This window comes from Oppia nitens, unplaced genomic scaffold (genome assembly GCF_028296485.1).
Source record: "Oppia nitens isolate AA-2021 unplaced genomic scaffold, nextdenovo-longstitch-racon4-pilon3 scaffold6_pilon_pilon_pilon, whole genome shotgun sequence".
Classification (NCBI taxonomy): Eukaryota; Metazoa; Arthropoda; class Arachnida; order Sarcoptiformes; family Oppiidae; genus Oppia; species Oppia nitens.
Window position 1 is genome coordinate 2,422,036 of NW_026533250.1, and position 13,704 is coordinate 2,435,739.

The following is a 13,704-nucleotide window of genomic DNA, read 5'->3' on the forward strand; positions in this document are numbered from 1 at the left end:
AATATCTTAATATAATTATTACTAAAGTTAACATGGATAATTAGTAATAATTAAACAATTATCACAACAAACTTTTTTAACGTCAAAACCTAACAACAATACCAGTATATAATTTTATTGAATGACAATCCGTTTTTATGTCTTATTTGTGGTTTGAAGACTTTTGCCCTTAAAAAATGTCATCAAAAAATCATTTCATGTAATTCTCTACAACTGAATAATTAATTAATTTACAAAACAATTACTATTATAAAACAGTAGTGGAATATTATATATAATTAAGTATCATTAAAATAAATTTGACATTTTTTGATATATTTTGAAAATCATTTACTTAATTAAGAGCTAAATATACTCTTTGTAACACTAATTGTGTATTATTTAATAAATTACATTCAGCATAATATTATATATTGTAAAAACACAAGTTTTATAAATTAAGGCTATATTATAAATAATAATTATACTCATAACACCAGCATATATAATACTATATATTAAAATACATTTTATTATATATAAAATAATATAAAAGATATAAAAGATATTATTTTCAAGAGATTTTTATATTCAACATTTGTAATAAAGTAATAGTTGTTTTTAAAATAAATACAATTTTGTAAATGGATTTTATTTTCGTAATAACAAACCTTTTACATTAAGTATACTTACTATTATAAAAATTTATATTTTAAATATTTAAATAATATTAAGCTACAATATTATTTACAACAAATTAAATGCAAATAAATATACTAACGTAATGACAATATGGTATTACTTGATTATTATTAATAATCATTAATATATTGTTAATTAATTATATGACGTCCTTATTAAAAAAATTTCTTAGTCATATACTGTACATAATAGTGTAAAACAAATAATGCAGAAATACTTGTTATTAAATAAGTTTTTATTAATATAAATTATATTAATAATTTATATTACTTAGAATTTTTAACAACAAATTAAAATAATTAATTTAAAATAAGTCAAATGTCTTTTAAAAAAGCAACAAAGTTTTTATAAGTCATTTATGGGTTAAATGTATAAAAAGTTGACAAAACTATATTTTTAATATTCATTATTGAACGGAATTATCAATTAATAAAAAAATTAAAGGATGTTATTATTTTATTAAATATTATTACGGCTCATTTAATTAAATTTTTTATTTATTACTAATAAATGTATACTAAAATAACTACAGTATTAATTGCATAGTTATTAGTGGTTTATCACAATATGATTTTATTAAAAACTATTTTTAGGATTATTTTTTATGATACAGTAATTAGTATTAGTTATAAAATTAGTTATTATATAAAAATGATTACAAATATACTATTTTATACTTACTTTGTTACTAAACTTTAGTACTGTTTTTATCCTTTTAAATGATTTTATTAAATACAAAATTAAAAATATTATTTAATTGATTTTTTAGCGTAATATTGAAAACATTAAAATTTTTCTAAATATTAATTTCATATAATTTAATTGTTAAACATTTACTACTAATTGTGATTTCTTTACAAATGTCGATCTCTGGCAGTGATCTGAATCTGAGTTCGAACCCCAAGTCGAGTGCTAACTGTTTAGCCTAAGACCGTTCGTTACAGACATCCTTGTCTTTTGAGATCTGAATTTGTCGGTTGTATTCAATAAAATGCTTTGAATATCACATTCTCAGTGATTGAAAAAACCAACGGAATTGTGATTTCTGGATCTTAAGAAATGTTTGACATTTTTCGAGATTAACCAATAATTTGGTTTCTAATTAATATTGATTTTGCCAACTCCTTCACTCGTCTAAAACTACTTATATCTACAATACCGCCAACTGTTTCAGTCATTACCAGGGTTTTAAGTAAATAAATGCATGCCCTGGCAATGCCCAAATAGATGCCATAAATGCCTGGCATTTTGGGCATCTATTTTATTTGCCTGCCAATTTAAATTGCTAAAAAGCAACTGTATTTATAAAAATAATGTAATTTACTTTTTTTTAGCGTGTTAATTAAATTTACAATTAATATACTTATTTCCAATGATATTACCTTTTAATTAAAGGAATACAAATATATAGATAAAACAATGTTTTATAAATAAATAAATAATATAAAATCATAGTAATAGGTGTCACCACCTGAAAATAGATGCCCAGGGCATGGCAGAGGCAGGGTAGGAATTTGGCAAAATTGGCATCTATTGTTTATGCCTGCCACATTTAAAACACTGGTAGTAACAAAAGACTTGTATTAAATTCACTAATTTGTTGATAAAGTATGGTTTAGAGTCTAAATATAATAATTTTTAAGTAATTCAAAAATATAAAACTACATATAAATAATATCTAATAATATTTTATACATATTAGTCTATATGTGTGATTTACTTGTATCATGGTTCTTTTCATAAATTATTATAATAATAATAAAATTTCTAAATATAAAGTTAATCACTGGTTATTTGTTTAACTATTTTCGTGTTTGTATTTAACTTATTGATTGAGTTTACAATAAAAATAAATAGAAAACTATTTTTTAATTATTATAATTTCATTTTCGAGTCCATCATTTGTAAGTACAGTATTTCATCACTTATTTATAATAAATAAAATGATTATATTTGTTGAAACTATAGTATAATTTTATAAGTTTTAATAATTGATTTTATGATACAATGTAATTGTATTTGTTTAATACAAAAGTATTTAATAAAATATATGAAACAATTTTGTGATAAACCTATTGAATCATTGGTCGACTTTTTTTGCGTCAATTAAAAGCAATGAATGTGAAGAATGCTATAAACGATTCATTTTATATCATATATAGTCTTAATATTTGTTGTCTTCCAATGAAATTATGGACCAAATAAATGAATCACAAAATGCAATGCAATATATATTTATGCATTGAATCGATTTAACAATATATTTATAAAAGCACTTGATTTCAATGTACGGTTTGTAAGCGGAAAAAGTTGCAGTCATTAAATGTGAAACTATGGGACAAAATGTGGATTTAGTTAACATTTTATGCCAGTGTTGGGGGTAAATGTGATTTTTGAAGTATGACTATATGTGTGTACATACGGTAAGTGACAAATAATTGTCTACAGAGTGAGTGAGTCATTAAATGACAATTATATTTACGGAATAAAAGTTTTATTCTTAAAAACAAATAATATATTATTTCAAATAAATTCTAAATTATAAACAGAAAAAAGTAACGATTCAGAGCTTATTAAATCTAATTTATTGTACTTTTAATATAAATTCCTCTTTTTAATTGTTTATAACTTTTATTTGGTAACCATAGTCGTTCATTACTCACATTTTGTATATTTAATTTATTTTATAATGCAAATGTATTATACACTAAACTATAGTATATATTTACATCACTATCTCTTAATTTTCTAAAATATATCAAATATCGATTAGTAAATAAATTTTAAAAATATATAGTTTGCAATATTGCTAATGTTTATTTTGAGTTTATAATTTAAAAGCAATATATCAGTACATTTAACTAAAAGTAAAATGTTTTTATTAGTAATTAATTAATGATGAATTGGCTCATATTAATTATTGCAAATTATAATATTAAATTTATCAAAATTAGTATTGCAATCAACGCAAAACAATATTTATAAATTAAGAGCATAACTATTGTTAATCTTTTCTAATTATCATATATTAAAATATAAATAATTTTTAATAATAATATTAAATTTTGTATAATAAAACTTAAATATTAATAAAATTTAAGCAAAACATAAATATAATATAAAATGATCTCATAATTGAAGTTTTATTTTTGTAAAATGTTAGTAATATAAGAGTAATTAGTAATACAAATAAAAAAGTTTATTATCGATAATATGGTCTAAACAACAACACAATCACTGTTTTATTCTAAGTCTTCGTCATCGGAGTCATCCAATGCTGTTCTTCGTCTGTCAAACTGATTCAACAATAAACAAGTGGTCAAAGAGTTGTTAATTATCAAAATATGAGTCAACACCTACTTTAACGGTCGTCTTTTTGGACGTCTGTTCACTCACTTTCTCCAGAAGTCCAATCAAATCATCTTCAGATAACTGTTCGATAGATTAGCAAAACAAATGATAAATGTCTTAAAAAATAAAATAACAGACTTTACTCCGGATGACTCCCATTCGTGTGTTTTGTATTAACAGATTCTCAACCATTTTGGCTTTTTCTGGTTTGGCCACCGATAGTGTGCTAACTATTCATCGATATATCAAACAAACAATAGGTTAATAAACATCACTTTAATGGATCAACAAATCACTAAAAAATAAGACATACGGCGAGCTCTGGCCGATTGGTCCAACACTTGTGACAATATATTGTTTCTGAACTCTTCCTCTTTGGCCTGGCGTTCAGCGATGGCTTCCCTTTGTGTCTGACGATACATATATCATAGTAAATCATTTATCAATTAATACAATCCAATACATTGGATCCATTAATGGTGACAATTGGGCACAAACCTCATCAGATTTGCCACCACTTCGTTGTTGTTGTTGCTGTTGCTGTAACTGCTGAAGACGTTTGGCACGAATGGCCTCGAGATCCAAGTCGTCGCTCATTGAGTCACTTGTTTGGTGTTAAATGAAACACAAATATGGGATCAAATAAATGATAAACAATTGATTGTTAACTCATTGAATGACTCAAAGATTGAGATAATTATTGTTTTGAAGTATTAATAAAACACTGTTTCACACAAACATGTCATCTATTTTTGACAAAACTTTAACGACATCTCTAGACTATAGACTATAGCTATCACTTCATAAAACTTCATAACATTTACACAACAGACAGAGTATGTGAGTTCGCGTCCATTTGGAGACTGTTTTTTTGGTGGCATTTGAATTGGAAATATAATGAATATAATATAATATAATGGTATAATTAGTTAACTTTTTATTTGTGTTTTTTTTATTTGACAAAATTTAGTATTTAATTATAATTTATCTAAAATGTACATAAAATTACTGATTGGTTAAATCACTAATCAATGATTAATAATTATTATTGTAATTATGTTATCAAAAAAAAATATATAAATAGAAAATTAAAGTATAAAATACTTATCAGTACTTAATTAAAACTATAGATTTTGATTATTACAATATTTAAATATACCGTTATATAAATTATTGTAGAAAATTGTCTAGGTTAAATTACTCAAAACATAAAATCATTTGTTATAATTATTTTAGATAATATTATTTTGGATGATATACTGTATAATAAATAATTATAATAAGAAAATTATAATTGTGTTAATAATGCAAATATTAATATAATTATTGAACATATTAAATAAACAATAAATTATTTATAATTTTATTTGAATATTTTATTTTATAATGTATCTATAAAAATAGACTGTAAAAATTAAATAAATAAAAAATTATTTATATTATTATTTATTTTTATAAAGAAAGTACGGAAATTAATTATTATATCAAGTATTATCATAATTAGAAATTATTTCAAATCATTACTAGTGATGGGCAAATAGAAATTTCTAATGAATTTCAATGAGAAAATTTCTCAAAAATAAATTTCGATAGAAATTAACTTAATTATTATGCTGTACTCTGGGATCCTCATATCTATAAATATTGTAATACTATTGAATATATTAATGAGACAATACATACCGGTATATACATACAAATGGGATCCCTATATATAAAATTATAGTTTTGTAAAATTTTCTTAATCATTTAATTATATTTTTAGTTTAATATAATAAAAAACATTAATTTTTTACTTTAATTATTAATTAAAATACTACTAACTATAATATTTAACTATTACGTGTAATCAAAATGTATTGTTACAAAATAATTAATATCGAGAAAACAAAATTAACATAAAGATCCCATAGACGACAATTTATTTTAAAAACTTTCTACAAATTTGTCTTTTTTTGCCAAAACTAATCATTACATTAAAACTGCCAAAAATAAATATAAATTATCAAATCATAAAAACAAGTAGTCAAGTATAATAAATGTAACTATTAATAACTAATTTATAAATGATAGTTGTGTTTAAAATAAGTGTAATGTGTGATCAACTATTGACGCAAATCTTAAGAGATAACTTATCTTATAGTTTATACAACTTTACTAATAATGGCAAATATATATAAATTTCAGTATTTTTCAAACTACATATTATTGTTTAATTGTTATATTAACACATTAATAGGTATAATAAATAATTAATTTTATTAATATGAAATTCATTGCACTGTGACAGATATTTTTCAAAATTTTATTAACTTTTTATATAAATTTTTATTTATCGTATATATATATATAGTATATATATTAAAATAGCACTTAAAACATTAAGAGAGAAACCTAAATTAATATTTGATCTGTAAAAACAAATACCTCCTCTCAAAATAATTGATAACTTATTGGCAATAATTACTATTTAATAATTATGAGTGATTATAGTTATTATCGTAGATACAGTCAACCAGTATACATAACAATGCCTAACATTAGCTATAATAATAAAAATGGCAAACATATAGTAAATGAATCGGAATTAAAATTTTCAAATTTATTAGAAACAACTTATTGTTTATTGAAGGCTTACTTCTTATGGTTTTACATAAAGTCAATTCGTACGCTTAAAATCGATATTTTTATAAATTTAGTAAAAAAAGTCATCTATAATGTTAAGGCTAGTGAGTATAAGAATAATATATTATATAATTTTTATCAATTAATATATACTGTATAAAAAATCCTAACTTTTGTTAAACTCTAGAAATCAACAACAATTCGAGTCAACGAAAAAACTTATTGCAATGGATTCGGTCTAAACTTAGAGAACCACTGGTTGTCAACAATTTCAGAGAGGACTGGAAGAATGGCATACTTTTATGTGCTCTTATGGAAGGTGTCGTTCCCGGCAGTTGTCCCCGATATGACCTCTTAAACCCAGAACAAGAAATTGAAAATTTAAATCTTGGTTTGTCTTTAATTAAAAAACACCTAAATATTGATTCCGTAAGTTATGTGAGTTTTTCTATAATTTTATATTTATAATTAAATTTGAATATTTAATAGCCTATTGAATCTCAAGAAATACATGACTGTGAAGAAGAGGCAAAATTTGTTTATTTGCTGTCGAGAGTCAAATTTGAATCAATGAAAATACTAATGAAATCACTTATTAGGAGATCAATCATCGATCAAAAGGATTCGTTTGGAAATAATCACAAAATGTTTGAATCGCTATTTAGTGACCAAAAGGCCTGTTTTGCTAAAGGAATGGGTCTAATACTAGGTGTCCGCACCCGTAAGGCTCGCTTTAATATATTTTGTAAGCCGACACCTAAATTAAATTTAATAATTGAAATAATGGGTCCAAACAACTCTATGTGCAGCGAAAGGATAGCTATATTTAATCCAAAGAAGCGATTCTCAGCCGATGTGGTGACCACTTCACTGATCGAACATTTTATTCATAAAAACAAATCTGAAAATACACTTAAAATTCCTTTGTTTTATGAAGTATTTTCAAATAAAATTGTGGTCACATATATACCATTGATGAAAGGCATACATAAACTGTCTATTATATGGCAGGGACAGCATATTCTCAACAGTCCCTATACTGTCAAAGTGGAAGAATGCTATAATGAGCCCATAAAAGACATGAAACAAACGACTGGCTCGACATCGCCGACAAAGTTTGTTCCCGGATTGCAATACCCGGTCAATGCCTTGAATCGTAAGGACTCGTTTTCATTGGACGAATGCGCAACTGTTATCGGCAGGAAAGTGCTTAAGAGGACTGTCATTGTTAATGGTATTCAACAATCATTTGACAACTTCAACAAATGTATTGTTAGAGATATATACAAAATTGAGTCCAATGACAATGCTATCAATAATGCAAAAAACAGTAACAATCAAGTATTCAACGATTTATATCATTTAACACAAGACTCAAATAATTTTGCAAATAATGAATTTTTATTAAATGAAGTAAAAAATAGTAATAATTATTCGACTTTATATGATATAAGAGAATGTGAATCAATCAAATCAAATGAATCAAATAAAATCGATGAAATTGATCAGCAAATTAATATTCAACAAAAAATTGATAAATTTCACCAATTGTCGAATAGACTAAAAACAAATACAAATATGTGTATCAAAGATGACTATAAAAATGATATTAAAGAAAAAAACATGTTTTCAAATGATACACAAAAAGATAAATCATTAACTTATATAAGTTCACACATTAATAACAATTACTGCAATCGTTCATATCTTCCCGTAAAAAATATGATACAAAATTGGGAAACAATTTTCACAAAAGAATTGAATCAAAGCAATGATGTCATGAATAGTAAGAATAATCACAAGAATAATAAAATCGTAACCAATGTTGATGTCCGCAACAGGTGTGAGATTATGGAGAAAAACATATCCATTATAAACAAAAACAATTATTTTTTAGGTGAGTCACTCAAAGTTGCTATCATATCGTTACGAATTTTTAAGAGTATTTTGATTTTTTTTCAATAGATGATTGTAATAAACTAGAAAAAAGTGATTCGTTAGAGTTAAGTGAATGTTTTAAATCGATAACAAATTTAAATATGATTTCAAATGAAACAAATGGTTGCATTGAAACTAATGATACAATTGATGATCAAGTATTAGAAACAAAAAGATCGGATAGTTTACAAACAGACAGTGGTATCGATAGTCATACTATAAAAGTGTTTAATCACAATCTTTTATATCGCAAAAGTAAAAGTTATCCAAATCTTAAATTATTAGACAAAAGTGACGACAAATCAATAATTGGAGAAACAACTGGAAACTCATGTTTTTCGGGACAATATATTGACGACGAAATTCCTGATTATAGCAATTATTTTGTTGGTAGATATGTGTCATATACAGGATTGCTAAACAATGAAAGACCCACAACATATGATTATATTAAATTTGATGATTTACTAGAAGATGACCTAAATTTAAATTTATATCAAAATACAGTTCAAGATCTGGGTATTTATCCCGAAAAATGCCAGGTGTTAGGCGCTGGAGCTTATTATGGACAGGTGGGCGTTATAAATAAGTTTGTTGTATGTATTCATAAAGATATAAAAATATATTTAATAATATAGTAATTATTAAATATAATTAATAATATTGTATAACATTATGATTATTATGTTTTATCAACATTTTGCAGGTGTCGACAAAAGACGGCGGAAAAAGTTATTTAGCGATTGGCGTCCAAAGTGTAGACTCCGATGATGTGATTGAGGCGTCGTTCACATCAATAGGTAATTATAAATATAGAGTACAATATCAAGTTAGACGACCTGGATACTATGTCATCATTGTCAAATGGGGTGATTATAATATTGCAGACAGCCCTTTTATTTGTAAAGTTACATATTAATATTTTTACAACATTTAGACCTAAAAAATATAATGTAAAATATAAATATTACGGTAATTTATTTTTTAAGTACAATACAAATGTAATTTATTATTATTTAAAAAAATTAAATTGACAAAATAATCTGATGCTATTCACACAAATTAATAAATTTCATGATTGAATTGAAGTGAAAACAATAATTAATACTATTGTATAATACATTTTTAATATTAAAAATACAACATATAATTATTTCATTTACTATTCTATAGTATTTATATTTTATTGATAATTATTAATTTATGAATTAATTATAGTCTATTTAAAATCTTATTCACAAATTAAATGTTTATTTAAGGACAAAATCAACAAATACTACAGTCTATAGACAATAAGTTAAATGAATTTATTGATTTATTAAAGAGATTGCGTATTGACTACACTATGACAAAAATATTGATGTTTTTAGTCAAAAATTAATTGTAACATTTTTTTGGTTACATTTTTTTAATAAATTATATATACATATACTTGATTACATAATTACTAGTAAAAATTATTAATCTAAAAATTGTTATACAATTATGAATTTATTATTGTCCATTAATTGATTGATAATATAACTAAATGAAACAAATTTATTTAAAAATTGTTTTTATAAATGTATTCAAATTATCTATGCTTAGAGGTAAGTATTAAATATTAATAAAAAATATTAATATAATTAATTATATTTAATTAAAATGAAATCAATTGCTAAAAAAGCAATGATTTATGTTTGATAAATACTAAACTATAAAATATGTGAATATATAATCAATAATAGGCTATATTACTAGTATTGTTGACACACGTCGGTTGGTATGACCACAAACACCTGCTCTGGCAATGTTCGCGGGAAAAGTCAAGAATCGTTAAGAGTATTATTCAAAAAGTCAAACATTTTTTTAGAAACTAAAACATTAGTCAATTATTAATTAACAATTATAAATATATATAATTATATATTTTTAGAAATTTATGCCTATATTAGACCGGTATCGCATCCAAATGCCATTGGATTGTCCTTTCCATCCACATCGGGACCTATTGTGGTGGCCCAACCCGCAAGATGAACAAGAGTTTGAGGATGAGCTCAGTTTTCAATGGACCTGTCCTTTCTGTGGATCAACTTTTCTATGCTCTGAACGACTGGCCATTCATTGGGATGAAAAACATCGAAAAGATTTATTTCACGCAAGTTTTACTAAACTATAATTTTAATAATTTATTTCAAATATATTTTATTAATAGTCTGAAGATTCAATTTGTTTGGCTAATTATTGCGATATAATGAGATGTGATGTCATATTAGCAAACAAACGAAATCGTCGGAACCGATTGCGATCAATGGTATTATCAAAGAATATAACAGATTTAAAAAGTGAGTCCAAATGTGATCCAAATTTAATGAAACAATTGGAGAGTCGCTGTCAGTCAGTGGTCCGTCAGTGCACTCAAGGCTTGATTTCTGTCATATCCGCTAAAGACTATCGCGATATTGAATATGATTTAATTGCAAGCATTTGCTCTTATCTTTCGTGTGACCGATATTTCGATGACTATTCAAATGAGGTTTTTTGTCATTTATGTTAAACTAAATTTTTATCAATTAATATATTTGTTATACAATTATTTTATAAAGAGTTCAAACGTTCCGTTGACTCTTTCAATGATTATCGGTATTGTAATGATTGGAGGTTTCTGTTTATGTTATTATATCGTTTGGATATTATTTGAGTAAGTATTTTATAGTTTTATAAATTTTTCTCACATAGTATTATTTAAAAGTATATCTATAATATTACAAATGTTTTATTATTAGCAAAATTTATACTAAAGACTACTTTCCTAGTTCACTGTTTTGGCTTTTCTACACATTATGATAACCTCAAAGTTTTAAATGTTTGGAAATTCATATAAATAATATTAGTGTTTTCTGTATAATAAGTGAATCCCATTGCTTTGTATTTAGATTAGCAATAATTGCATTTTCTAATTATAGTGTAAATATAAAAAAGTGTGAAAAACATGACTGTATTTTTGCTGTTAATCCTTAACCAACAGTTCCCAAAACACTTCACCGTCCAAATCATAAACATGTCTCTCATTTGTATTTTCATTCATTGAATTTAAACTCAAAGTCTCATCAACTGATTGTTATGCAAAACATAATTGCTTTGTAAGTCAGGTATAGAGGCATTAGTTTAGAGGATTATAATTAAAAATAGTGTAGTTGTAGTGCATTTATAATAGCATGTTTGGTAAACATCGCTTAATTTATGACTAAATCCTTAAATGTTTTATACACTAGTTGTTAAAAAACATTTTTTAAATGCATTGTTCAGATTATATTTTGATTTACGGTAATGATATGAAAAATTGATAATTTTATAAAAATGTAGTAAAAATATTTTAATTAAAACTTTATTATAAATACTATAATTTTTAGAAATTTATACAATTCATTAGTTTTAAAATTATAACTATTGTAGTGATGGCATGTAATACAAGTTAATTTACATATAATAATTATTTAGTTATCTCTAAGTTATTTAACTCATTGCATAGCATTTGATTTATGCATTTGCTGTCTAGTAGTTAATAGATATGGAAATTAAGTTTAAAATAAAATCATTATTTTTATGATTTTTATTTTGATTTATATTATAATTAACATTTGATGCATATTTCAAACAAGTATATCATAAAATTTTTTAAATTTTATATTATAATAATTTTTTATTCTCTTAAAAATGCTTAAAGTTCTGGCTATAAATCACGGGTTGAACTCATGTCTTGTGAGTCAATTGAGGACAAAGAAATGGATTCTAAGAACAGGAAGAATAGTACGGCTGATATTAAAAGACAAAAGTTTAGGTCGTCGTCAAAGCCTAGCATTCAAGAGTCAAGTGGTGATGAAGGACTCACATCCAGTGATCGACCAAAGATTATGATCACATCTCCATCAACGCATCGATTTTTCAGAAGTCATCCGATTTATTACTATCACTCTAACCATCCAAACTATCCCAATCATCATACGATTCATTCGAGCATTGAAGAGGATTGTTGGGAAAGTTGTGTGGATGTGCCCATTACTCGTCCCATAAGTGACTTACACGACTATCCGAGTTCAAGTACGACCGCCACTATCACTGCCACCACTGCCACCACTCAACACTCAAAACCAGAGAGTGTCTCCCGGGCCTCGTCTTACACAACCAGTCAATCAATTCAATCCAATCCATACAACAGATAACATAATCATTTAATTTAATTATTAGACCACTATTTATACCGAACTGTATTGCCTTTCAATTTTAACTGTAATGACATAAATATAAATTTATTGTATGCATTATTTTTGTGCTCAGTTATTATAAATTAAATTAATTAATTCAAATAAATTAAAAAAATTAATTAACAAAAAAATACTATAAATACTCAAATTGACTTGAATTTCAAATAAAAAATTATTTAAAAAAATACATTTTATTTATTTAAAAAACATCAAAATTGTTAATAAAAAATAAATACAGCATTTTCAGTATAATATTGTAATCGTAATAACAGACATATTGGTATAATATATATATATATATATCTATGACTATATTTATATTGATATCCATATACTTTGGTAACATATGACCATTTGTTTATAAAAAATATAATATAAAGAGAGAAAAGTTAAAAATAAAAGATTGAATCCATCAATAAATGTGAGATATTATTCATCAAAACAATATCTGATATATTGATCCTAAAAATGGTATTCTTATGGATACAAAACAGTGTAAGAATTGAGTACAAGTATTACTTAGAAATTTTTATATGAGATTACATTTTCAAATATCAATATAGTTTGTGAATCTCATCAAAATCCAGCTATAGATGCAGTTTTAAAAATGTTTGTATAATTCCCGAGTACTATGAAATGAAAATTTATTGAGGCGTCTCTAAAAAGTTTTCAAATATATAAATTTATATATATATATATAGTTTTCTTTCATTTTTTCGTATATTTATATAAATATATAAAATTTCTTTTCACATAATAAGCACGAAATCATTCCTAAAGATTTATATAAATATTTTTTTAATAATAAACTCAAGGCTTCGCTAAATTCTAATGTATAAGAAGTACATAAAATAACGATAGATTT

At 24.4% G+C, this 13,704-nt stretch overlaps 4 protein-coding genes across 4 annotated transcripts; 3 read left to right on the forward strand and 1 right to left on the reverse strand.

Moving 5' to 3' along the window:
- Positions 1 to 3,812: 3,812 nt before the first annotated feature.
- LOC128962149 (programmed cell death protein 5-like) lies at positions 3,813 to 4,807 on the reverse strand. Its single transcript, XM_054308500.1, has 5 exons — positions 4,531 to 4,807; positions 4,346 to 4,442; positions 4,171 to 4,262; positions 4,042 to 4,113; positions 3,813 to 3,977 (listed from the first exon to the last, which is right to left on the reverse strand). The coding sequence occupies exons 1-5, from the start codon at positions 4,627 to 4,629 to the stop codon at positions 3,924 to 3,926; spliced, it is 414 nt and encodes a 137-aa protein (XP_054164475.1). The 5' UTR covers positions 4,630 to 4,807; the 3' UTR covers positions 3,813 to 3,923.
- A 1,740-nt stretch (positions 4,808 to 6,547) lies between these two features.
- LOC128962470 (uncharacterized) lies at positions 6,548 to 8,252 on the forward strand. The gene is made up of 4 exons (XM_054308844.1): positions 6,548 to 6,761; positions 6,845 to 7,086; positions 7,147 to 8,043; positions 8,217 to 8,252. The coding sequence occupies exons 1-4, from the start codon at positions 6,563 to 6,565 to the stop codon at positions 8,250 to 8,252; spliced, it is 1,374 nt and encodes a 457-aa protein (XP_054164819.1). The 5' UTR covers positions 6,548 to 6,562.
- Positions 8,253 to 8,379: 127 nt separating this feature from the next.
- On the forward strand, positions 8,380 to 9,544 carry LOC128962471 (uncharacterized). The gene is made up of 3 exons (XM_054308845.1): positions 8,380 to 8,554; positions 8,623 to 9,167; positions 9,302 to 9,544. The coding sequence occupies exons 1-3, from the start codon at positions 8,380 to 8,382 to the stop codon at positions 9,512 to 9,514; spliced, it is 933 nt and encodes a 310-aa protein (XP_054164820.1). The 3' UTR covers positions 9,515 to 9,544.
- Positions 9,545 to 10,263: 719 nt separating this feature from the next.
- Positions 10,264 to 12,835, forward strand: LOC128962472 (uncharacterized). Its single transcript, XM_054308846.1, has 6 exons — positions 10,264 to 10,272; positions 10,323 to 10,430; positions 10,511 to 10,732; positions 10,790 to 11,110; positions 11,181 to 11,275; positions 12,302 to 12,835. The coding sequence occupies exons 1-6, from the start codon at positions 10,264 to 10,266 to the stop codon at positions 12,795 to 12,797; spliced, it is 1,251 nt and encodes a 416-aa protein (XP_054164821.1). The 3' UTR covers positions 12,798 to 12,835.
- The last annotated feature ends 869 nt before the right edge of the window (positions 12,836 to 13,704 follow it).